Here is a 26,490-nt window from a genome sequence, read left to right as displayed (position 1 = left end):
AATATTAAGAAAAAATTTGAAGCTGTAAAAACTGCACAGAAAGTACTCTGGTGGAATAGACTTCATCCAATACGACTCACCTTCTAAATGGAAAAAAAATGCATTGTTGCATATGGTCTCAGTGCTCGAGAGTATGGTTTGAAGTTTTATTTTTGCAACAAGGTGTTGTGAGGAAAGCCAGGGAAAAGACTGTAAAAATATCAGATCTCATCTTTTATCATCAATTCTTAAACCTTTAAACTAGCATGCATAAATGGTGCAGCGGCCACTAATTCTATACAAAGTGAGCCCAACTAGGGTTCCCTTTAGCACAACTCACAACATCCAGTGAGCAAGCTCAACTAAAACAAGCTGCTGCCATCCTTAATATGGCAGATCCAACAGAGAAACTCTCTATGACCAGGCGTGGTCTCTATTAATTCTCCAAATCTCGCAGAGCATTCTTACAGGATGTTCCTTCCATGGAATGAGGGATAGTGGGCTTGATATTCGACACATGGCACTTTATATTGACACATGGCGGCATAGTTGTTTCAGCATTTAAAAAATGGTGCCTCCTAGCATTGTCTATCATCATCTGCAAACAACACAACAAAATAAAGGGGTGCATCTATTATGTGAGTGAAAACAAATTGCATTTTTTTTATAGCTAAAGTAGGGTATGCATTTGTAGCACCCCTTGCAGCACACTTTGACAGCAGGCCACAACTCATGTCATGTGCAGCACTCATCGATGATGATAAAGTTGGCACTAGACCTTGCACGATTTAAATAGCACGTCCAGGCCACCAAACCTGTCAGAGCGACAGCGATAAAGAACTAGCTCCGACTTTGGTAGGTTTCGAACTGATCTTTTGATCGCATCACTCACTCTGTAAGTGTAGCTCCATTGTTCATTGTACGAGTACATAACTAGTATATAAGTCTTGACACAGACAACCACTGGATGCAGGGACTCAGGAACAGGGCGGGGCTGGCTGTTATTTCCTCCAACATTTCATCAGAGGGGCAGCAACCCCCCAGTCTCGAAATGTTAACGCTCAGATCAGGCTTCTAACAAACTCTTCAATCCTAGGACGTTATTTATGTAATGCAGAGTGTGGCTGAACTACTTGGCTTCATAGCCAGTCTTAAAGCTTTTCGTTCAAGGAACTTAATCCAATCACGTCCCAACAGAATTCGTTGACTGACCGATCCCTGTTCATGGGCACGATTAGCAGAACTGAAGCAGTCTATGTGGAAACTTTTTAATGTAGTTAGTTACTCCTTGTGTGTATGTACAGTCAGCAAACATGACAGTGAAAATGGAAACAGTGAAATGAGAAGATTTCGGAAGGAGAATATATGTGTGTGAAGACCATAGCATGGAAGTTTCGATAAGCCCTGTCCGAATTTCTCCTGCAGAACCTACTAATTTTGTGTTCTTGTGCTCACATTTCAGTTCTCCTGTTTCCATTTCACTAGATTGCGAAAGTACTTCTTTGCAAAGCTGCCCATTTCAGTTTAAGCAGTATAAGCATTAAACAAACATCTTTAGAAAATACAGAATAAGCAAAATATTTCAATAAAAACATTCAGCAAAAAATAAATAAAACAAACTCTGAGTCCTGCCCTCCCACTCAAATACAGTTCTGGAGTCCCTGCGCAGTTTGTCACAATAGCAAATTTATTTCAGCACATGCAAACAAAGACTCAATGATAAGCTCAGACTAGTGGCGCCCACCCAGTTGTTATAATGGGAACCATTTTCGTCAACAAACCAACATTCCTCTTTAGGCTTAGAAGCAGCAGAATCGTCACTCTAAATAAAAAAAATCAAGCAAATTTATCACTGATATGTTTTATTATAGGTGAGATGAGATGAAGCGAAAGCCCAGTGCCCCATTGAAGGTCAGTGAACGCACTGAAAACGGCAGTAACGACAAATCCAGTCCAAAGCGAGGGGTCCTGCTTTGAAGGACACGCCAATTTAGAAACAATTATTTAAGGTATGCAAGAGCCACGCACATTCAACCCGGGAAATGGCGTACATAACGCAAGTACACGGTAAGGATCAATTTGAAATTTTGTTTGGCACATGTACACAAAGAAGCACACCTTTTAGCGTAGACTGTCCCATTTGCCCATTTTATGCTGGCACTACATTCTGCAGCATCATAACGTGACTTTTGCACTCTCTGCAGATTTGGTAGTGCTGCAAGGAACTACCGAGATGGAGTATCAGTGCAAATGCAAGAAACAAGTCAAACGACTGGAAGGCACCATATAGTACAATTTCAACTACTGCTCTTTACACACGATCTTGAAATCTGGTGGTAACTGCCTTGGGTTCCAGTTCATGCAGATTAAGGGACACACCCCCTCTCTTTTTCAAAAAGGAATACAATGGAGGGCAACTAATCCATATCTCCTTGCGCTAACCCCTTTTGTAGGCAAAGCAGGAAGTGTAAATGTAGTCAGCTGTGGCGGGTTTTTGGTTGGAAAATATCTTTCTGTAAGTCAGCTTTATCGCAATTTTGCAAGTTGAAAATAATTTCATCATCAATAAGGTGTGTGTGTGCGTGGCTTAAAGACACCTGAAATTCCAAACCCTTATTAAAGAAAGAGTAAAAATGATTCATTTTGGAACAATCAACAAATAAATAAATGACCAAATTGCAAAAACAAAGTAAATACAAATTTAATTAATTTAGAAACAAAAGAAAAATGCCTCCTGGTCTTGCCGCCCCACCCCCAGTTAAAAAATTGTTCCAGAGTCCCTGAATGGCTGTACACTTTAATTCCAACTTATCTTGTCGAGCAGTTTTTATTTTTCAGGCTGAAAGACAGTATCCCCTGAAAGTCAGTTGTAGAGAGACCACAGGGACACAGTTCTATCTTTGCTGCCAGCAGCAAGAAGCAAGCCTGCCTTGCACAAGTTGTGCTCTGAGAACCGTACAGTTTGTACAGACTCTTTGTGAATGTCTAGCACTGCAAGTGGCTTCAAGGTCTTCCACCCAAACACTCGCACTCGCCCGTCCCAACCACCAGACGCAACAATCCTGCCATCTGAACGCACATGCAGAGAACAGAAACCATCGTTGGTGACCGTCACTCTTCGTCTCTCACAGAGTTCGTTGTTGTCCCTCTCAAAGACACACAGTTCATTATTAACTGAACCACAAATTCCTTTGTTTGCGCAGCAAATTTCATCGAAGTCCATGCACATTATGGGCTCTGTATACAAGGATACTGTGGAAACTGGGACACCACCACTGCGTATATCATAAGCAACAATGCTGCCATTTTCATATGCAGCAAGGACGCTGCGGCAATCTCCACACAGCTTGATGCACATTGCCATGCCGAGGCGCTCCTTGGGTTCCTGACTGGACGCAACAACTTTCCTGCTTTCCAGGTCCCAGAGTGTAACCTTCCAATCCTGTCCAGATGGTGCAGCGATCATAGTCGAGCCATGTGTAGGAAGGCTGCACTGACAGAATGCTTTGGAATCTGTCACTATTGTACCTAAAGAGCAAGCAGGGGGAGACAAGGTGTCAGTGCAATCAGACAAACTCAGCACTACTCGTCTCGCACTGCCTGTCCCGATAGTTCACAAAGGCTTTGCTTAGTTAGGTTAAAAGATTTCATGTCAGAGGAGAGGATAAATGTTTCATAATACAGGAATTAATGCCAACAAGTGTTTCAGGTAACAGTAAACTTAATAAGCCAGAGGCCAAGAGCAGTCACTAAGCAGACCTCTAAGAGTGTTTCTGCATTTCAAGGCTCTGAAAAACCATAATGAACACAGCCATTAACTGATGTTACTGCTGTTACAAGTGCTGTGTAACAGGATGCTCATTCACTGGCCACATCAGAGATAGCATGATAAATATGTGAGGCCACTGTCTGCTTGACTAATAAATTGCACTCAACACCAGCCGCATAGTTCGAATGTAATAATGAAGCCTTGGGAGGAAACCAATGTGCTATAGAGAACAGCAAATTGACTAGTAGGGGAAGAGTACGAACATAGACGGCGAAAAAGACGCAGCGCATCAGATCGCTACTCTTACTAAGGACGTTCGTTAGAGTGGGCAATAGAAACAGATAAGACGAATGGTGCCCTGCCCACAATACCTCTTACTCAGCTAGGTGAGTCAAAAAGCTTGCAACTAAAGTTTTCTTCTTCTTTTTTTTAATGTACTAAGAGCAATGAAAATGATGCACAGTACCCATAATGGTTGCCTCCTCCATGACTGCTGTGCCCAGTATACTCATGCTATATTTAAATGATGTGATAGCTATAGTCAGATACAACTCAACAGCAAGGTAGCACATGCCCCCTCAGAGAAAGCCCTCCAACCAATAGCACAGAACTATTGCTATTACATCACAGTCAACTACCTTGCATCTGCTGGCGGCCATGGCAGATGCAAGGTAGTTGACTGCGACGTCATGGCCATAAGCTAACACCATTGGCCATTGACAATAGGTCAACGTGAGGCGTTTGCTACTTCGTCCTCGAGCTGTATTAAGCTGCAGGTAGCTCACAGCAAAGCTGCAGCCAAGGAAAATATGATCCCAATGAGGCATTGCTTTAAAACTACCCTTACCTGCAGCATTACGAGCAAGTCTGAATCTGACCAACAAAAAGCATGGGGGTTATTCCTCATGTCTGCTTGCTTGGAGCCAATAATGAGAAAAAAACAAATGTGACCGTGTTATATTTTTCTTTTACTGGATGCGGTACGCGTGACTATGGAAAGGCGAAAGGGTGGCGACAGCAGTGTTCGCAGCAAGACATGACGTAATAAACGCGCTTTAAAAAAAAAAAACGCCAAGGAACTGGACTAAGCATTTCAGCAAATAGTGCCAATTACTAATGCTGCAAAACTTCACAGCATGCACTTGTTACAGAGCACCAAACCTGATAAAAAGATGCGTAAGTAACAGACAACAGAAAGTGAAAAGAGAATTAATGAGGCTAGCTTTTTGTACGACGGGAATAGGAGCACAACTGACCAGACTGCTGCCAGCGGTCGTCGCTCAACACCCAAGTTGCGACGGTCCCGTCGCGACCTTGGGTTATCACAGTATTTTGCGAGTGGCCGATCCATAAGATACCTTTCCCATTGTGTCCAACGAGGGTGTACCTTTTCCTAAAGGTCTAAAAAAAAAAAAAGAAAAATCAGGCGTCTAGCGTCAGAGTCGTCCACCTTTAATAAGTTTTCACATCGTCAAAACACCTCGGGTGATTTTACTCCCCGCAAAAACGGGCCTAAACCACTAACCTCAAGATCCCAAGCGAATATTTCACCCTCAGAAGAACCTGAGAGCAGAAAATTGTCAAAGAACTCGACCGTTGTCACGGGACCACTGTGGCCTCGCAGAACATAAATGGGGTCAGGAGACTTGTTTGGCATTTTCAAAGCTCATGCATGCGTTGACGTATTTGCAATGTCTGTAACAGGGCTGATGTCACATCTTTACGACCACAATAACACACATGTAGAACATTTAGAACTTGTAACGCGCCGCAACGTTAAGTACACCGCGCAGCTTCGAAAGCAGACATGCCAAAGTTGACTGTGGCCGCTATTCCATTGGTGATTTTGTGACTGTTTCGTAATAAACAGTTACTGCAACAAAGTGTAATGCTTGTATACTAAATAACAATTTGTTTAATTTTTGATTTTTTATGTTATCAATACAATTTTAAACTTTTTGCATACGAAACATTCAATATTACAGTTCAGAGAGCGCGGCTGAATCTACTCGTGAGAAAACAAAAACAAAAATTAAATACCCAGCGCGCCTAATGTGTCGCGTGCCTGGCTCGCCTGGCTTGTGCGGTTGCCAGCGGCAACAGACAATAACATTTCTCAAGCAAAAATGTGACCACGACTGCTGTTACTTCTTGGCTGTCACCTCGCCAGACCTTCGGCACACTACGTAAGCATCCGGTGTGCCCGGCCCCGCACGATGTCCAGTCGTCGCCTCGCACTCGCTCGCCCAAACGACTTCAAGTGGCCGTAATCGAGCGCAAACTGCGTGCTGTTACTTTTCTTTCTCCGCTCTTGATGCATTCTCCGTGGGAGGTCGTGCGCGCGAGCCATGAAGAAGTTTTTCCAGAAGAAAATACTCAAATCGTCCTCCGCCAAGAAGCAGAGCACGGCTAGTTTGAGTTCGCAGGATGGACACACAGAGGAATTCCACGGCTACTCAATCGACCTCGCGCGGACCGACTCGAGTTTCACCAAGCTCCATAAGGCGTGCTGGCTCGGCGACGAAGACCGGGCGAGGTCCGCTGCCAAGAAAGTTGACGTCAGTTTCCAGGACAATGAGAGCAGGTAAGCGTGTTTCGCTGCCCGCATAATATCGCGCCGTTTGCTGCTCACGCGTGCGCTTGCTTGCGCGTCTTTGCTTTCAAATGGGAGCGAGCGTTCGCTCGGCAGCACGCGCTCGTGCGTACGCGCGCGCGCGCGCGGTTCTCCAAATTTGGTGCGTCCACGGTCAAGCAACTCCTTCGTGACCACGATGAAGGTTGTTTGGCACGCATGAACCGCGCGCGCGAAACGTGCGAGAAGCCGCTGCTCGTGGGTGGACGACGGAAGTCGTGAAGGGGTCACCGTTCCTCCCAAAGTCGCGTGGGTGCGCGATGCATTGTTGCTCGGAGGTCTCCTACTATATCCTCCGCGTTCTCGCGCGGGGCGGCAGCTGAATGTTTTCCGACGACGAACGCTTATCTGATGCGGGATGGACGGCCCTTATCTCCAGCATCGGTTTCGCCTCCGCATTCAGAGGGCTTGCGCTGTGCGTACTTTTCTTCAGTTTCTGCGTCCACTGCTTGTTGTAAGTAAACGATGCCGCCGACACCCGTGTAGCGCAGAAGTCTTATCTCCAGCTGTCAGGCGCGAGCGGCGAGAGCGATGCCGTCCTGACATTTGCTTGCCCGTCTCCTTGAAGAGTCGTGTTGCTGTGTGAAGCACCCCTAGACCAAGATTAGCAACAAACCTCTGCCGTTTAAAGCAATCCTAAAGTTCGGTTAACAGCTCTTTCTGAGATATGTGGCCTGTCATGTGTTGTTCAGGGATCGCTGCTGTCACTGTAAACATCCAGCTTAGCATTTGTGATTATCTGCGCAGAATGTGCATATTAGCCCCATTACCACAGCTTCACACTGGCCTCTTGCGATGCTAGTGCATGTATCTCTGTGGCTAGAAACGTGTCTCAAGAACAGATGTTTATGTGCTTTGATGTCTTGATTTTTCTTGATGGTTGCTCACTTACATCATCTCTGCGATTTAAACTTGTCAAAGAAAAAAACACAAACATGCCGTGGTTTGCTTCTAAGCAGGTTACAGAGACACTCACACACTCATTAATTGTGAAGTTTGCTTTTTTTTTCTTGGTTGCGTTATAGATTTTGTCATATTTTATTTATGTTGAACACTAATTGCTTTTGCTCTCCTGCATAATTAAAGTTGAACTTTCTTCCGTCATCATCCACTGTCATTGGCAGGAACAGCTGCTCATATACATTGATGCAGACATGTATAGCTATGCTCGCAGTTTAATGTCATGAGGAAGGCTCTGTCACCCAGCTTGCTGCTCAGTTCCGTCTAGCTCTTGACTTTGGTTTAATATTTTGCAGGTTGTTTTAAGTCACCATTGCTGGCACAGTTGGTTTGTGGCATGAGAAATTGCAGTCTATTTCATATTTAGTTGTCAAGAGTCATCATGGCTGCCAGATTAAAATTTTCATAGCTCATTATTACCTTTGCTGCATGAGAAATGGCAGTGTATCTTGGTTTGAATTGTTCGAGTCATCATGGCTGCCGGAACAAAATTTCCTTGGCTACTTATTCCTGGTACTACACCTGAAAGATTTTTGATTTAAGTGAGATTTATCCCAACATTTGTTGCATGAAGCAAGAACTTGTCTGCATCATAAACACAGCTGGCCAAGTGTGAGAAAACAGCGAGGAGGGGCACTGAAATTATCAAACCTTGAGCTAGCTTAAATAAATAGAAAATGTATTCCTGGGATCTCGGTGCGACATTTTTATGGTTGTCTTGACGGTGCCTTCTTTCTGAATGGCTAGAACTGGCTATTTATGCATGGTTTGCATGTCTAATGTTGGACTCAGCAAATGCAGAATCTTTTTATCATGATCAATGTATTCTTGCCACACCAGAACTCATAGCAGTCAGTGCATGCTGTTTTTGTATCGCTTGTTATATCTGGGACGATAAAAGGTCACACATACAGCCTAACATCAGTTTCGTTGCAGGTCATTTGTATCTGTGATAAATGACTTGCATCACACAGTGCTATGATAGTTTGTTGTGGCCGCAAACTTATCTCGTTTAAGGTCAGCGAGCGTAACATTGGTGTTAGTATTCCCTTTAAGAGTAACAGGGCATTTCGGGTAGCATAGGTCGGTTGCTGCCATCTTGTTCCTCATGTCTACTGCAGGTTCGCCCATCTTGTAATAAGAAATTACCAGACTTTCGGCGTTCCCCAGAGCGTCGGAATGAAAAGTTTATCATTCATACGATCCTGGATGGCTGAGGCCATTGAGCTTGTAGCTTTCAGAGACATAATACTACTGCAACTATCACGAGCCTGTGAACCCCTAACACACCCCTAGTAGAGCTTTCACTTCTATCACCCTCTTGTGGTGAAGCATAGCAGGGCAAAGTTTATGGCTGTGAGCCAGCCCGTATCTAATTGTCAGTCATAATGGCTGTCAGATTAAAATTTTCGTACCCAGTTATCACTTGCTGCGTGAGAAATGGCAGGAAAGAGAAAATGAAGGAAGAAAAGCAGTGAGAAGAGTGTTAATTATTCTCAGACACCAGAAAAAAAATAAGCAGTGGCTTTGCTACCTTTTTTTTTCCATAATCAAGTGAAGACTGAAGAAAAATGGACATTTTTGCAGTGTTTAAAAATGTGTATCCTAGTATCGGAAATGCGGCCTGAAAGTGAACATGACGTATTTTTGAAATTTTTATTTACTTCCAGAGTCATTTAGGCATCGAGGGAGGAGTTACAACAATCCGTAGTTTATACTTTGGCCGTTTATTGATAGTAACTAGAGCTCTTTCAAAGAAGCATATGCTTAGCCTCTGGCTCGCTGATCTTCATGCCTTGCATTGAGGTCACAGTTTGCCATTACTTTTTGGTCCGCATTGCAATGGCAGACTCTCCTGTGTGTGAGAACTGCGGGGTTTGTGCGTGAGCGTTTCCTCCTGCCTGCAACACTCCACCGCTTAGACCCTCCTTCCCTTACAGAAGCAAAGGTTCTGGGTCCTTGGACTAAACCTTCATTGCAGAGGACAGCTGTGAAGGTGCTTTTGAAATTCATTAAAGACTCAGGATTGAGTTCAAGGTTGTAAACTTCCAGAGTATGCCCCATGTACCCTGCTAGTTACGGAATACGGACACGTGGAAAAGTGATCTACTTCCTCTCTTCTCTTTCTATGGCTCCTTTCGTCCCCCTTCCCACATGTAGGGTCGCATACTAGGCGTTGGCTAGTTAACCTCCATGCCTTTTATTTCATCATTCTCTCTTGTGCCACGTTCGCCCAACAGTAGGTCCATAGTATATGTTAAAAAAGAAATAGCAGATGCTTCAGCATGGCTAAGCGCAGAATATTGTGTGATAGCACTAGTTAAGGTGGGTACTTAAGGTCCTTATGTGCTGAAGGCATTTGACCGAAAGGCCTTTGGTCTAAAGGCCTTCTTCATAAAGGCCTTCACCCTAAAGGCCTATCGGTAAAGACCTGGGTAAAGTCCTGCCAGTTTTCAAAACATCTTTAAGGTACTCAGTGCCCAGAGCAGTTTCTTTGAAGCAAATATAATGTCTTTTAAGCCTACCGACTTTGCAAGAGATAACTTGTTGCTATATCGTTAGCACTAGCATTGGTAAAGCCAGTCACGAAATTCTTGGGGGACTTTGGAACACGAAAGTGCTCCAAATGTGGTCTGTTTTGCTAGTGGCCCCTTCTGCTCGAAATTTCAGTGAGAAAATCATGTAGCCATGTCCAACAAAAGAGGGTTGTAAACATTTCTCCAATATATTATCCACTATACATCGAAAGAAACAAAAACTCAACACCAAGCAAATTCATTTACTCAGGCCTAGTCTGCATTCACCTTCAAAAGTGCCATTAGCAATATTGAGAACATTGCTTGCATCAATGGAGCCAACAAAAGGTGTTCATAGCTCTTGAAGAGGCAGTTCACTCACTTTGCGTCTTTCAAAATAGGCTTGCTAAAGACCCTTTTGTTTCTTTATTTACATTTACACAATGAACTGTGTGACATCAGATAGACGTTGGCAGGAAGTGTGCTAACACCGAGATGTCTTGCATCACGTGCAATTTTGTTACTGTAATCAATAAAACAGCACTGAAAGTGGCAGCAGAAAGTTGTTCCAGAGCACAGGCCATATATGTATATATATTTTTCTCTAGGAGTCCACTTCACCTCGCAGCAGCGAGGGGTCACGTGACCATTGTTCAGCTTCTGCTACGTGCCCAAGCTCGAATCGATGCCTTGGACTCTGAAGGAAAAACTCCGTTGATGAAGGTGATATATCTGTGTAGTATGCATGATTGTTGTGGATAGCTATTAGCTGTCTGCAGTGATGTATATGCCAAAAGGTTTCTGCAATATTGTCCACTGTCAGAGAAAAATGCACAGTTCATCTGGATAAACATTTTTCCAAACAGCTGTTTGCTATCACACCTGTTTGATATGCTTTTTTCAGTTGGTTTTTGATCCAGGGGTCACTGTCTTACCTCTGGACCATTTTTTTTTTTTTTTCAGAGTTCAAATAAACATTGCAGAGGGCGCTTAAGACTGCTTATGTGCTTTGAATGCGAAAGCATTGTCTCATCGGGAGCTCTATTGCGAAGTTCATTAAAGATTCCTTCCTTTCTAATTACACTCAAACTCATTAGCTTATAGTTGTTAGGAAACGCGTACACTAGGTTCATCTTTATTCGCCATTAAGTAACACGGTGTTGTGCCCTTTGGGTTGCATGTTCGCCTCGCAATCTGCAGGTCATTGGTTCAATATCTCCACACCTTTGGATGAAATTTTAATTATTCTTTCTTGCTGTAGACGTCGCTATCTTATGGTGTACTGGTGACGTCATGCGAGAGCATGGTGATGTCACTGAAGAATTTCGTGCATGGACGGCGACGGACACCGGATTTTCTGCTAATAGGGCATATAATGCTTTCGCATTAAAAAGCAGTGATTATTGATAGCAGTGATAGCTGTAGAGAAGTTTTTCTAAATCATGTTATTTTTTAGCAGTCCTGGTGCCAACAAGATTGTGATCACTGAAAGCCTTCAGGCAACTTAGAACAACAGATCATTGGTAGCTTCAGTGAATGCGTGGGTCGTATGGGTAGCTGTTAGCAATATACAAGCACAGAGTTATCCTGCAGAGGCTACTTGGTGACACAAGCTGTGTTGAATCATCACTGATTTAATAACCTTAACTGGCTATTTTTATTGGCACCCTGCACCAAGTAGCCTGTCTCATGCAGGAGTTTCCCTTACTGTTAGCCTCATGGTGTTATGATTTTTTGGGGGGTCCTCAAATTCTTAACAGCTGCAATGCATCGTGTGTTCCTTTGCTGCATTTTAGCGTGGTAATGTAACTTAACAGTTTCAGGCCACTTTTGATTCGGATGTTAACTGTGGATGCTTTGGTCAGCCCCAAATTTGGAGAGCATGATTTTGGAAATCAGGTCGACTTCTGCATGAGCAAATACTGTTAGGTGAAGCTGAGGAAACCCTTTATCTACATGTGAAATACTTGTTAGTTTTTTATTTATAGAAAGCCTTATTTTTGTCAGCGAACCACTAGCTCTACAAATTTATGTCAGTAAATTTCTTAACTGGGGATGCAGCAATTGCAGCTATTTTCGTTATGTGTGCATGACATGTAGCCCAATCTGGCACAGGTATTTAACTTTTTATGCCGATTTCAAAATTGCAATGTATTTTAATCTAGTTGTTATTTTTGTGGAGTAATTACAATTAACACCCTCATGCAGTCATCTCTGGTGTGTTGAATATTTAAGGAGCAAGTGCACAAGTTTCATTATGTCAGCATCTTCACAAAGCCCTGTTCTGTACAATGAAGGAATTAGTTCTTTTTTTTAGACGCTCAGTACTCATGCAAATAAAAGTTAAACTCTAGCATGCATACTGATATGAAAGTGTTTATTGCAGAATTATATTGAGAAACTATTGCTTGCTTACATGGAAAATCGAGAGCTTTATTGCATTCCACAATGCCTCTGGATTCCTGTACAGAAAACAGAATTATTCTACTGGCATTCTTTATGGAACGCCACAGGGATCACTGATCGCAGAGTTAAAGCTGAGAAAATCAAACTTAAAGTTTATTCCCTCGTCTGCCTCGTTTATCATCTCAGTGCTTTTGATTTTAATTAGAGAAATGCGTCATTGCAACTAACAGAAGCTCTGATCTTCTGATCTGTCTTCTTCATGGTGTTACTAAGATGGTGGTGCTCTCTCATCGGAAACCCATGAAATTCGCGATGCACCAGGACTATCAGAGATGCGATTCGCTCACAATGCTCGCAATTTGTAAAAATGCAATTTTTTAAATTTGTACTGCATATTTCGGTATAAGACGGATGAAGACCAGTTGGTTGCAAAAAAAATGTAAATTGAGAAATTGAAAATTTTCACCAAATTGGCCATTTTATTTACCGTGTGCCTCCTTTAGCCAAGACCGTTCCTTGATTTCATGTTTCTCAAATTGCCTTGTTGGCATATTGACCGTGAGAGTACTTCTTGCTGCTTGGTTCTTCCCTGAGCAGGCTGTGGAGGGCCACCATCTGCAAGCAGCCAGATGTCTTCTAGAGCAAAGAGCCAATCCAGATGTTCCCGATCAGAACCTGGACACGGCACTTCACCTGGCGCTCTCGACGGGGCAGGCAGACATGGCAACACTGCTGGTGCAGTTCGATGCTGACGTCTCGGCAAGAAACAAGGTAGCATGCTTTCTTTGTTTTTTTACATCATCGGCTTTTGTCGGAACAGACTTCAACAGCTGTGATGTAGGGTATGTGTGTGTGTGTTCTCATTGAAATAGTAGTTGCAGTTTGCTTGCCCATGTAGTGTGATGCAGTGTGGGGTGTTCCCCAGATAGTGGTCATATGTTTGGGTATAATGTTGAGTGTGCGTGGTGTGGTTTGAGGCTGAGGTGTGGGTACGTGTTTGCCTGTAGCTGTATGCAAGGTTCGTTTTAGGATTGTAATTGTAGGGCCAAACTTCAGACTGTAATTTCTCAGAACACAAATTCTGAGCATTCAAGAAGCATTTTCTCTGAAACCAATGAACCTTTCATTGAGATTATTTTTTCTTGGATTTTTTTCTTAGATTTTACTGCATGCCTACCACATGCGCTGAACAAAAAAAACTGAATTTTGCACTACAACTTATTCATTCATTAAGAAATTTGTCTTAGCAAAAATTTTTTTTGTTTCAAAGAAGGATAAAAGAGACCAACATTCTTCTAGTTCAGAGCAAAGCCCTTGTCATGGGGAACAGGCAGAAAAACTTGTATTGCTATACCTTCAATATACTTTTCTATAATGTTCCTTGAAAATTAAAAAACAAATTATTTTTGTATAGCATAAACATGCTTGAGATTCTATTCATGAAACTGTGCACAAAAGAAGTAGAACAGCTTTACAAGCAACCTGGAAAATTTGAAATATTTGCAAACGAGATGAGTCCTATCATCTCCCACTTAAGGCATCACAAAGATACTGCTGGCTGCATGCTGGAGTGACATGGATTTACATGCGCTCAGAGCAATCTGGAGAATTTCTTCGGGTATGTGAAAGCATTTCATGCCCAAAACCGTGGGCAGACGGGCAGACACGGTTGCAGAAATGGGGGGGGGGGGGGGGTTGTCCATGAAGTGCATTCCTGTGCTAAAAAGAGCAGTGCAGCCACCCTGGCATCTTCCTCACGACGGCGCATTCCACTTCTGCAGGAAGGAATGTCACCACTCTACTTGGCAGCAGTTCAACAGCAACTGGATGTGGCACGTCTCCTGTTAGACCATGGTGCCCAAGCGAACGCCGGGGACAATAAGAAAAAGTGGGTGTCCCATTGCAAATTTTTTTTTGGTGCCCACATGCAGTGATCTACAGTGTAGCTCTGACATTTTTTACAGGCTTACATGTAAAAGTTAATAGTGTCCATTTTGGAGGGGAAGTCAGTGTCAATTCTTGTCTGTTTTCTTTTTTTTTTTTTTTTGTCCATCGAGGGTAGAAAGCTGGGTGGAGGGGACTACATTCAGAGTGCATTTGAAGTTGGCTTATCCTCTTCAGACACACATTATGGTTTGCTGTCGAGAAAAATCAGACATATTGTGTGTACATACTTGGTGCCCCCTGTTTCACAAATATAATATGAATGGCTAAAAAATCTTTAGGAATTCACTGCGCACTTCCACTTTCTCGAAATTGCAACCTTATTTCAAACATAAACACACTCATGCAGAATTAATTATTTTCTTCGTGATCCAAAGCTTTTTCCACAGTGAAAAATCAGATGCAATGCCCTTTAGTAAAGCAGTCTATCATGTGAGAGAAAAAAGAAGTGACAGCAGCAGACAGACTTCCTAGGCACATTTTGCAACTTGGTGATGCCCGTGTCTATTTTTTGGTTTTGAGCCACAGTGCTCGGGTCAGTGCTCGGCAGCTGACCCGAAAGATGCAGGCTTGATCCCGGACGCGATGGTCGCATTTGGATGGAGGCGTCCCTCATAGCCTGAGTCGTTTTGGGACGTTAAACCCCCATAAGCCATAAACCATTTTTTCGTTTGGAAAAGCAGTTCTTACTTCAAGACACAAAATAGCCCTTCCATTCTGTTCAGCAGGAATTTCAAATGTAGCCAGCATCACTGATTTCCTGAATACAAAGCTAGGCTCTTCGAAGAGTGGTACTGTAGAACCTCAGTGATGCAATCTCTGCTGATACGAATTTTGGGATGATACGAATTCTTAAAATGTCCCGGACAGAGTGCATTATGTGCAATGGGCGGAAACCACCCATCCCACTGCAGATGATACAAACGCACGAGCCACACCCTCGAGCACCAAGTATTTGCTACTGTACATCGGCAACACCAGACCACCCATCACGCTGAGTGCTTCGTAAACAATGAGCATGGCCTGTGGCCTGTACATCGCCGACGTCGCGATTGACAGTCGCGTGCAGGGAGCGACGGTGCATGACAAGCTCAGCACAGCGGCAACTTCACAAGTCGGCAATAGCGCGCAGCTGTAAGAGAACCGCGTCAGCCAAAAACAGATCTGCGTAAATTCTTCAAACGAATGATTTTTTCTTTTGGATGATACGGATTTCAGATAATACAAATATTTTTTATTGCTCTGTGAGATTCATGTGATCGAGATTCTACTGTATCTACAAACGTGGACTCCATGCTGCAAGGAGTTACATGCAGCATTACATGGCAATTACTAATCTGGCATTTGACAAAGCAACTGTCTCTGTGGACAGGACTCCGCTGATGGTGGCCTCGGAAGCTGGCTCGGTGGCCCTGGTTCAGCTGCTTCTGAGCCGGGGTGCCAATGCTAATGCAGTTGATGACGAGGGCCGGACGGCACTCGACCTTGCTCGGAGAGCTGGGCATGATGAATGTGCCAAGCTGCTCGTCCCAAAGACAAGCGGTGCACACGGCAGTGAGTGCTCACTGATCTTGTTGTTGCATTTCTCAGATTTGCCTCCATTCCCGAGCTGTGATTCCCAGTGTACTTGATCGGCAACACTGACATTTGATGAACTGCAGTTTTCTCAAAGTTGCATTTTGTGTGACCTTTTTTTATGTCATTCGTTTTGGTCTGATAAAACCTATGCGAAATATGTATTGGCTTTATCTTTGTCCGAGTGCAGTAGATTAAAGGTTTTTTTTTTAAATTTTGCAAGGCTTTTTTTCTGATGCCTCTTCCTTGACTTGACCAGGTGAGGTCGAGAACGTGGACGTTGACTCGTGGAAGTCATCGAGTGACTCCGAGGCAAGCAAGAAAGGAAAGGTGCGTGCACAGCTTGGTCCTCGGACTCATGTTTGTGTGAGCAGAAACCTCAGAGTTGGGCTGTGCATAATGTCGTCTTTTTTAATTATTTTCATTTTTTTCTTCCTTCTAAAAGAGTGAAATAAGGAAACAAATGCTCAGAATATCAGCAGGGTGTGGCATGGGGTCATAGGTAGTTTCAGATAGGGCAGGTGAAACCATTTGAATGTATTTTTTTTATAGGGGTTTTTTGCCAGGGGCAAATTTATTGCAAATAGTAAAAATTTGCTGAATATTTCTCAAACTTGAAAAGTTGAACTTGAATGCTGACATTTCAAAATAAAGTTGGCAGCTTTTTTTTTTTTTTTTGTCTCAGAAAATACAGCCATAAAAAAGAAAAGATTTATTTCACACAACCATTTGGGAATTGTGCTTAGTGAAAAATGTGTGTTGTCACAGTTTGACCTGATTTTTGGATGACAAGGAAGCTTACTGAATATTGCCATGAAGGATTGTTAGCTGATCACAAGTGAGAGGTAGAAAAAAGGTTTATTTCGTTGGAATTTTAGTGACTGGTTTGGCTAAATATCGGCTCCCTGGCGGCAGGATGTCTGAGGCTGCTATCGGAGGGGTGCAACACAACATATTGCGAGGAAAACACAATGAGATGGCTCAAGAGACCAATGAAAAGCAGTAGCTAAGATGACACCTCATGAGTAGGACCATCCTTTCCGTGTCGCCTAGTGCTAGTGCTTTACTCTATGCTGGCGTATTAACAGTCTATGTTTAGCGCAGATGGCACTGTAACGGCATGCCGTCCAAAGCGGGACTCAACATCCATCGGTATTTGGCAGCACAGTGTTCAACAGATTCCAGTGCACTGCACCCATGCGCTTTTACGGGTGGCATAAATTTTGTTGCGGCAGTTGGCACAGTTCCATCGCTGCTCGGACAAGAGGGCAAACAACTCAAGGTGCAGAAACAAAATTATGCCACGACAGACAGCAGGCAGCACATGGGCGGTGCTGAGGGAGATGTGGGTGCACGGATTGACTCTGAGGCTTTTGTTGCTGTCTTCCTTTCTTCAACAGCTGCTCAGGCAGATGGAGAGCTATCACACAGCGTTTCAGACATCCTGCACTCACAAAATGATTGCAAGGGCAATACGAGCATTGTAAATTCCAGAGAAGCATGTTGCTCTTGCAGGAATTTAAAAAAAGAAAGTGCAGGTGTAGCGACATACAGTTTTTTTCACGCGCTTTATTCAGCTATTACGTTTCCCAGTTGGTACATTTTTTTTTCCCTATGGTCCCACAAAAAAATTGCTCATCTTTTTTGTGCGGCAACAGGGAAAAAATCTACCAGAGCAGCACTGCAGTATCTGTGGACATTTAATATATTTTCAAAACTATTCTTTAATATTCAGGAAATTTGAGTGCTTCAAATAGAAAAAAAAACACTGAGCACAAATTGAAACAAATAGCGAATACTTTTTGCAAATTTGAGATTCTAAATAATCGTGCTCCCTCATTTCTCGCCTCCTGGGAACCACTTTGATTGAAAGTGGGTTCATCCCCCAAGATTAATGTCAACACATGGCAACAGGACTTGTGCCACAGCATTATACATCATTGTTAGGTTCCTGTGGAGATGTAGCTGCTCTTAATTCTTATCTTTGTCTTTCTTGCTCCTGCAGAGGTTACCGTACAGCGTGGTCATTCCTTCACCTTCACATCTGTCCCCTCAGCATTCTTTCACTGGTAAGTTCAGCATATGTGCAGATAAGCACTTTGTGTCTCATAGCCTTTGCAGTGTGCTGCTGAGTATTGTCAGGTTTGCTTAGCTTGAGCATGCGGCTTATCTTTTACAAGCTCTTAGTGTTGGGGTCTTTGCTTTTTCATGCCAGAGCAAGTGTTGGCCATTCGGGAGCCTGGTTTATCAATTTGCTAGACTGCAAGGAACTCTAAAGTATAGACCAGTAGCGACAAGAAGCTGAGCTAGGCTGATATACCGTATTTACTCGCGTATAACCCACAACAAAATTTGAAAAGACGCGTTTAAAAAGTGGGGGTTATCTGCGAATTTTTTGGGAGGTGGGGGTCGGCTTCACGGCAATGCGCGGCGGCTTCCCCCGTGTAGTTCGCCGTCCCCATCGTCATCGATGCTTGTGAAGCCGATGAGGGGCCAACAAAAGGCATAGCCAAATCCACATTCATTGTCTGTTTATTCTTCCCCATGCCATTCGCCACGTTTTCTTCAGCCAGCATTGTTGAGCGTAGTGCCTTGCTGGCACGCCTGTCGATGCTCATACTGGATTCCTTCCGAGGCCACTGCACTGATGCGGTGAAGGCTCGCCTCGCTGAGACCGGCACCGACCTCGTTATAATACCTGGCGGCATGACATCCATGCTACAGCCACTCGACGTGTGCCTGAACAAGCCGTGCAAGGCACACATGAAGCAGCTGTGTGCCCTGTGGATGGCCGATGGCATTTACGCACTGACACCGATGGGACACATGCGTAGGCCCAATATTCTATTGCTGTGCCAGTGGATTGTGGATGCATGGAAAGCGATACCGGCCAACTTAGTGCATAAAAGCTATAAAAAATGTGCCATCAGTAACAGCTTGGATGGTTCCAAGGACGACTATGTCTTTGAGAGTGGTGATGAAGCCTCGTATGGCAGCAGTGAGAATCTGATAACCAGTGGCATGGTGTTGGTCGTTTTAATAATGTTCTGAAAACAAAATGATCACTGAGTTTGCAGTTTTATCTTTCTAGCGCTCATTTTTTTTTTTCTTAGGTAAACGTACGGGTTGCACGCAAGGTTTCTTTTTTTTTTTTCCATGGAGTTCAAAGTTAGGGGTGCGGGTTATATGTAGGGCCAGGTTATACACGAGTAAATGCGGTATTACCTTTCAGGAACAGAACCGGCGTTTTTTTCTGTTCGAAAAGGAGACCGCTTCACTGCCAATTTCTTCCCCAAATTACAACTCCAGAAGCAGGGCCACTGTTATGTCACGTTTATGACGTGGGCTACTAGCAGATCAGGGAAAATGGCGAATCTCTCAGGGAATCGGAGGCAGCGAACAAATACAAAGCCACTCTTCCTGCCTATCCAATGTGCCTTTATTGTACTATTTATCAACAGGTGGTGCCATTGCCGTATTTTGCAATGAAGCTCAGTTTATTATGCTTCATGCTATTACTGGCCTCACCTTTTGGGAACAGTGGGAACAATCCCAAGATCTGGTGCTTGGTTTGACCCTCCGAACTTTGTTTCACGATGGCTTTCTCATTTCCTTGTCTCAACAGCATTTGCTGCTGATGTTTCTGGTGACAGTCATGATCGGCAAAGAATTCTTGTGGCTAGGTGGAGTTACTGAAATTCTCTAGGAGTGTCATTAGTCTTTCTCTTATGCAATTTTTTGGCTTATCAAAATTCTGTTCTCAGCAGCAAAATTCTTTCCTTAGTACCTTGGGATGTTAAGCTGTCACTCAAGCTGGACTTAGCATTGCCCTCTTGTGTCTCTTCTAGTGACTGACCAGTGCTGACACAGCAGAAACTTCTGCAAAAAGCTCCCACGTTCAGCTGCTGTGCAAAGACATTGTTACCTTGTAGGCTTGAGCCATAATGACTGTTAGGGCTGGGGAGGGGGGGCTGTTGATTGTGCCAGCTGTATTCGTTGCAGTTTGAGAAGCAAAAAGTTTATTCCAGAGTTTAATTAATCATTCCCGGTCCTTTCTATTCCGTTTTGCACCTTGCAGGGCATTCACCGAGCCCAAACCATCTTGGCATTAAAGAGCAGCGCAAGCCATACATCTCTTCCCTCATAGTGAATTCCAGTGACTCTGGTACACAACAAAAACCAGTGACAGATGGCAGCCAGACAAGAATAGAGGTTGGCGCTCAGAAAGAAGCTGGTCCAGAAGCATCGAAAGAAGCGAAAGAAATTGCTATCACTAAGCCTCAGACAGAAGCATCGTCACCAAAGAAAACGCCAAGCAAGCCCCACTTCGAAGGCAACGACATTCCCAGTTGGATGGAGGACGACATCTCGTTTGAAGACTCTGAAGGAGACGCGAAGGCCACGTCGCTCCATGTGCCGTCGTCAGTGTCGCAGAAGCGAAACTCGAAGACGGAGCCCGAGCTGCACAAGTCTGTGGAAGTGCTACTGGCATACGATGGCCAGCAACTCAGGAAGAACCCTGCGAAAGAAGGCGAAGAGAAGATTATTGAAAAACTGCTCGAAGAGGTACCTGAGCCATCGAAAGCAGTTGCCGTTGAAAAGGCCCCTGTGCCATCTGACAGCGAGTGGGATTCGACGGAAGAGATTGAGGACCTTTCTGCGCGCAAGGTAAGTTCATCATTGCTTCAACTTGTCAGCTTGCTTTGCGCCTGCCGTTGCATCTTGCTTTAGTAATGGGTAGTGGCTAAATTACTTGTAGGCATTGCGAGATAAATTATATTTTCGTGGAAAGTCCAACTTTGTTTTGTGTTTTTCTTCATCTGTGTTTTACATGCCTTGTGCTGGTGTGTTGAATAAATTAATTGCATGCTGATAAAGCTGCGAGTTCTTGAAGCAATAATTTTTTAGTTGTTTGGCAACTGCTGGCTAATTGTCAATTCCACTTCGGTAGTTCAATTCTGTACTAATCTTTTTGATTGCAGGAAATACTTCTTACTCAAGTACATGCTCCACAAAATCTTCTACATGTGCCAAATAAAAAATGCTGAGACCTTTGTGACATTCTGTGCTCAATGTTGGGTCTTCAGGGCCTCAAGTTGTGTGCTCTAGACTCTGGGCTAGTGGAGGCTAAGCGCTTTCTCGATAGTCTTTTCAACAGACTGCTTTGTCTTTATAGAGTGCAAGCTTCACATTCTGCGTTTTTCTAGATTCCTTTGAAAAAGAGATGAGCTTTCTTCGTTAAGTTTCAAGCAGCTTTCACATAGTGGTGAGGCTGGTATCAAGATGAAGCAAGTTGGCATCAGCAGCAGGGAGGCCTAGCTGGCCTGATTCACAATGGTTGACTGATTGATTTAATACCAAAGCTTTATTTTTGGCTGTTTTTCAAGTTGCCCCTTTTTTTGTGCTGGCTTTGGTTGTGCTGTTTTGGTGGAAACTAAAGGGCCATGCATTGAATGCCTTGTGCTTTACCATTAGGGATTTAAGAAACATACCTCTTGCAGAATGGGGCAGGTATGTGTGAGTTCGTCAGTAAACTTTTCCTTTAATATATTAGAAAACAAATAAGGCAGCCCAAATTTTACAACAAACAAGAAGAGTGCAATAAAACTTAGATTTAGTGCAGCCGGCACTACAATGTCCTCAGTGTGACAATTCATTGTTGAATTTGAGGTCCACTGTAATGAAATTTTAATGAGACCTAACTGGTCATAAGGCATTTATGTTTGTACATAGAAGGCCCAGTGATGTCATTAGTAAGGGGATATGGCTTCGAATGATTTGGAACAAGACATTCAATATCAATACATTCAATATACTATGAGTTCACAAATAATTTTGAGCGAGACACTAGCAAATAAAGTAGTGACTAACATACTGATGTACAGTGTAAACAGTGGAAAATCATTGGAACTGTATAAATATGAACACGAGGGCACATCACATAATAAAATACATAAAAGTAGTAGTTTTAAATTAGTCATTTAAAAAAGGAATAATATTTATCCTAGGTTTGATGATTCCGAATAGTCTAGAAGTTCTGATTACCACTAATGGTGCCAGCTGCAGCGCTGAGGCTGCATTTTGACATCAGGCTAGCATTGAGCTAAATGATTGCATGTTGTTAATGAATTCTGAATTTGATAAAAGAAACTGATGTCTCCTTTGAAAACATCATTACATTTAAGGTCGAACTGTATTTTTTGGAAAGTAGCACTTCTAACTGCTTCTCACTTTAACACGAGAAAGTGTTGTTAACCTGAGTTTTTTTCCAAGCTGCTTTCTGCATCACATTTTTATCATTTTTGTCTGTGTATGCATGTGTGCTTAGTTTTCTTTTTTGATTTCTCATAAGGTGATGGAAGGCACCTTGGGACGTGTGGACACTCTGCAAGGCACAGAGGAAATCTGGGAGAGAAATGCAATCGTCCCGGTGAACTCTAATGGGGCTCTGAAGCTGAGCATTTCAAAGAACAGCTCTCCCCCAACCGCAGCGCCACGCAAGTCAGCTTCTAGCCCCCAGCGCAAACCATCAATTGAGCAGCACCAGCCACGTTCCGATGGTGAGCGGTACTTGCAGCACCCTTGCTGTGTATGTGATTTCTTCCAGCTAAAATTATCAGCAGAAGGAAATTGATTCTGCCTGGATGGAATATGCTTCAGTCCACCCAGGCAGAAGCATAATGGCAGAAGGCAGAAGCATAGCTTTTTCATAGATGCATTCTTCATATCTGGAGACGTATTCACCTTGGTCTTAAACTCTGAGAGACCCTCCCATTGATGCTTGTACAGTTTCGACAGAACTAGATAGAGGCGTGAGACTTTTAGGAGGCATCACAGGGCTTTATTAACCAATAGCTTACAAATGCTGTTTGGACATTCTTCTCATGTTGAAAATTGTTGACAGTTATGATAAGTGCGTGATTTAGACATAACAGCATGGGAGCTCCAGAGGAATCTTTTTAGAGAGAATACTGTGGACATTTATTTTGGGTGTGAAGAGAGATTGTTTAAGAATTACAATTATGTTTTAAAGTGTACATCCAGCTGTAACTACACACCTGTAATAACAGCATGGTTTTTCGATGCCGAAGCACCCTAATAGTGTCAGGCGCTCTCGGTTTAAGACTAGCCGCTTGCTGATATCTCTCAAGAGAGGGGTATATAATAAATTGTATCTCATCAGTACTCACCTATGGGGCAGAAACTTGGAGGCTAACAAAAAGGGTTGAAATTAAATTGTGGACAGCATAGCAAGGTATGGGAAAGAAAATAGGGGTAACATTAATTAGTAGATGGGAAGAGAGCAGAATAGGCGAGGGAACAAAGAGACGTTAATGATATTGTAGGTGAAATCAAGAACAGGAAATGGACATGTACAGGCCATGCAGTGGGCAGAACAGATTACCGATAGTTCTTTAGGGTAACAGGGTGGGTTCCAAAAGAAGGCAAACATAGCAGAGAGCGGGAAAGTCAGGCAGGCGTGCGTAAGTTCAGTGGACACGCCAACTGGAGCGATGATTGTTTGATGAAGCTCAGCAGTAAAAACATAATGGAAGTGATGTGACGGAAGCATAAGCTAGAATTGGCAAATTGGCTAAGTACTAGAGTCTTATGAACCCCCATACTGTGCTCTGGATGTACTTCTTCAAAACAAAACTTTGACGTCACCTCTGCCACGCTTGAATGGGAGAAGCCCAGTAGAACAGAAAATCTGGAGGTGCATGTACCATGCTTCAACAAGTTTAGCTGACTGAACATTTGTTTGTGTGTAGCTTCACTGATTCTCTTAGGAAGTCTTCCCGAAAAACGCTGCTTGAATGTTCCATATTTTCTGGTGCATAAGTGTGGTGGAAACGCACTGTTCACAACAGTTTTGCTTTCCAGATGTCGGCACCCCACAGAGACCTCCCCGGCTGAGCAAAAGCCGCCTCCGTAGTTCCTGGAGTTCCTCTTCATCATCAGCACCTCCGTCAAGAGCGAGCCCACTGGTCATTGGCGGCTCGAGGAGACCTAGCCTGCTACGAGACAACAATGGCAGGCCAGATAGTGTCTCACCCAGACCACCGGACGATCTGGGTGGCACGGTCAACGGTGGCAGTGTGCAGATTGTCCGCAAGAGGTCGAGCGCATCGAGTCATTCGACAAAAAGCAGAAGCTCAGCAGTAGACAGGCAAGAAGTCACTACAAGGTGTGCACTCTTTAGATATATAGAAGCTTACAGAGCACAGGGGTCATAAAAAAGAAAAGGCCTTGGCTCAAAGCCTCCAAACACATTGTGGAATTAGGCAGTGCAACTAGCACTTGCAAATGCAGCCAACCAGAATTGCCATTTTAGTCCCTTGCCGATTGAATTGTAGTTCTTTCACAATACATTTTATGTCACAATAATGAAAAGAACTGCAAACGGAGAGGGACAGCAAAAGGCACACATATAACAGGGGGGGCGTTGCGTGTGTGCGCTGCCTTTTCTGTCTCTTTTTTTCATGCTGCTTTTGCATTAAGTTTAAGATTGAATTAGTTAGCCCTCACAACTATATTCCTTTTTTTTTCTGCCTGTATGTAGACCTGAATAGCTGGTGTTTGGGCTTTGACGCAATGAGACTAGTTGGGAACCTGCTCTGTTCCCTTCTGATTGCCTCTTGTAACTGGAGGAGAGTTTTTGTCCTAATTGAATAACCTGGCTACTGAAGCGCTAAGCGAAAATTTTACTCGTGTATAGAAAAGCACTGTTTTCATGCTTGCCCAGACATGTCGTCGAGCTGTCAGCAACCCCAGCATCTGACCTCGGAGCTCTGGTCACTACACTGCAGAGAGAAGTCAGCTCCACAAGGTAAGGGGAGGTAGTAACGGTAGTATGTCAGAACATAACCTCTGTCTGCGACATGCGAATAGAAAGCACATATGTAATCTAATGCGGGACTAATAGTTCTGGAAGCTTGCATGGCGCAGAGTTCCTCATTATAACTGTAGCTCTTGCTTGTCACAGCAAAGCATGATTATTAGCATTGGCTTGCATTCGTGTTTGGTGTCAGGTTTTACTCTGTATTTCCTTTTTGTCTGCTTTCTATAACTTGTCTTAAGACTGGGAGTCATGAAGTACAGACTGTGTGCATGCTAAATGGGGCAAGTTGACATGTAGCAAAGTTGCAGGAAAGGCATTTTCAGTGTGAAATGTACAGATTTCACAAATTTTGAGTGATGAACTGAAGTGAGTGATGAAAGAGGTTACTACAGTACCAAAACTGTCTGTCTCATAACCATCGAATTCGTGATTGAAGAGGCTCGAAGTGTACGTTGTGGCCTGTGGAGTAGAAATTTGATTTGTTAGAACATTTGAAGCTTAGACAAGCATTTGGATATGGACTGGAATATCAAGGTGCACTGAGGCGTAAAGGTGTTATGCGAGGCAAAATTTGTTACATATTTTTATTGGGCCTCTGTTTTTTTTTTTTTTACACCCGTTGCTGTACAGAAGGAAGAGGAGGCAGAGCTACAGATTCAGTGCATGAACAGCTGCTGAGGCTGTGTTTTCACTGTTCTCTTCTCCGCGGCTAACAGGGCTGAACTGCAAGAAGAGATTCAGCATCGAAGGAATGCAGATTTGCTTGCCAGGGAATTGCAGCAGCAGCTTATAAAGAGAGAGGAAGCCATCATGAGGTGGGATGATCACTTGAGAGATCAGAGCATCTGTTCTGAGTTAATGTTTACTGTCGCGCAGCTTAATGTGCCTCATTTTTTTCATGCGTTTATATACTTGGGTGGGCAGATATACAGTGCCACAAGAGCATGCAACGCCAGTTGTGTAGCATTTGGCAGATGAACAGTACCACAAGAGCATGCAACGCCAGTCGTGTAGCGTCTGTGTCTGGTTTCTCAAGCTGTGGTGTGGTCCTTCTAATGTCTAATACAAAGGTGCACGCTTACTAACGTGAGCATTTGGACGCCGACTGAACTTTTTGCTCTCTGCACGTCTTTGAGAGGCTTCACGTTTTAACTTTTCAACTGTGGGCAAAAGGAAATGAGTATGCTATTACCGCTCTTACTTTTTTTTATCACACTGACATGCATTAGGGTGCTGTCAGAGCAGCCTTAGCTGAATGTGTATTCAGTGCAGGGTGCGTTTTTTTCTTGCTGAAAAGCAGAATTGTTGTAAATGCGATAGTATCTCAGGGCAAACCCTGGGCACTTTTGATGGTGTCGTAAAACAGAAAAAATTCACTCGGTGATTACAATACTAATAATGCGTATATCCAGCACAGCTGTTAAGGTATTCTGATTTTGCAATATACTGAGGCCAATAATTTGAGAGCTACACCTACATATGTACCTTTTATAGACCGCAGTGTTTTTGTTTTTTATGCATACTCTTTCTTCGACATCCACCGTTGTTGCGACCTTTTCTACAGGTGCAGTGGGGCTGCTTATCTTCTTAGTGAAGGAGCCTGTTGCTCTAATGCATGTGTGCACCCATTGACAGCACATTGAGGCTTGCCCACAATCAAACCGTGTTAGCTAAAGATTACCATCTTTAGCAGGCTTTGATCTCATGTGAAACATGGCTTGCTGGCCATGTAAGGAGCACATTAAGGTTCACAGAGCTTCTCCTAAGTGCCCACCCCTGACGGCGTCCTGGGGGACACTTGTACCCATTTTAAGGTGAAAGCCTTTCTTGGCTCATGAGTGGGATGGACAAAAATTGTAGATGGAAG

General features: G+C 43.5%; 2 protein-coding genes across 8 annotated transcripts in view; one reads left to right on the top strand and one right to left on the bottom strand.

Annotated features, from left to right (window-relative positions):
• Window positions 1-132: 132 nt before the first annotated feature.
• On the bottom strand, window positions 133-5,570 carry LOC144099189 (guanine nucleotide-binding protein subunit beta-like protein 1). Its single transcript, XM_077632333.1, has 3 exons — window positions 5,274-5,570; window positions 5,005-5,149; window positions 133-3,507 (listed from the first exon to the last, which is right to left on the bottom strand). Exons 1-3 carry the CDS (start codon window positions 5,403-5,405, stop codon window positions 2,843-2,845), a joined length of 942 nt encoding a protein of 313 aa, XP_077488459.1. The 5' UTR covers window positions 5,406-5,570; the 3' UTR covers window positions 133-2,842.
• A 205-nt stretch (window positions 5,571-5,775) lies between these two features.
• LOC144099188 (uncharacterized) overlaps window positions 5,776-26,490 on the top strand; it is a 44,883-nt gene continuing 24,168 nt past the window's right edge. For 4 of the 7 annotated variants that reach the window (XM_077632330.1, XM_077632329.1, XM_077632327.1 and 1 more), the window contains exons 1-12: window positions 5,776-6,332; window positions 10,465-10,579; window positions 12,860-13,033; window positions 14,044-14,150; window positions 15,579-15,760; window positions 16,041-16,111; window positions 17,787-17,850; window positions 19,860-20,449; window positions 22,134-22,341; window positions 23,666-23,969; window positions 24,528-24,611; window positions 25,340-25,438. In XM_077632330.1, the coding sequence (XP_077488456.1) occupies window positions 6,097-6,332; window positions 10,465-10,579; window positions 12,860-13,033; window positions 14,044-14,150; window positions 15,579-15,760; window positions 16,041-16,111; window positions 17,787-17,850; window positions 19,860-20,449; window positions 22,134-22,341; window positions 23,666-23,969; window positions 24,528-24,611; window positions 25,340-25,438 (2,234 nt within the window). In that variant the 5' untranslated portion in view covers window positions 5,776-6,096. Of the gene's footprint in view, window positions 6,333-6,636; window positions 6,796-10,464; window positions 10,580-12,859; window positions 13,034-14,043; window positions 14,151-15,578; window positions 15,761-16,040; window positions 16,112-17,786; window positions 17,851-19,859; window positions 20,450-22,133; window positions 22,342-23,665; window positions 23,970-24,527; window positions 24,612-25,339; window positions 25,439-26,490 lie in introns of those variants that run through there. The other 3 variants (XM_077632332.1, XM_077632328.1, XM_077632331.1) reach the window with 2 other exon arrangements.

This window comes from Amblyomma americanum, chromosome 7 (assembly GCF_052857255.1).
Source record: "Amblyomma americanum isolate KBUSLIRL-KWMA chromosome 7, ASM5285725v1, whole genome shotgun sequence".
Taxonomy (NCBI): domain Eukaryota; kingdom Metazoa; phylum Arthropoda; class Arachnida; order Ixodida; family Ixodidae; genus Amblyomma; species Amblyomma americanum.
The sequence above is the reverse complement of the archived record's forward strand: the minus strand, read 5'-3'. Positions and strand labels throughout refer to the sequence as shown.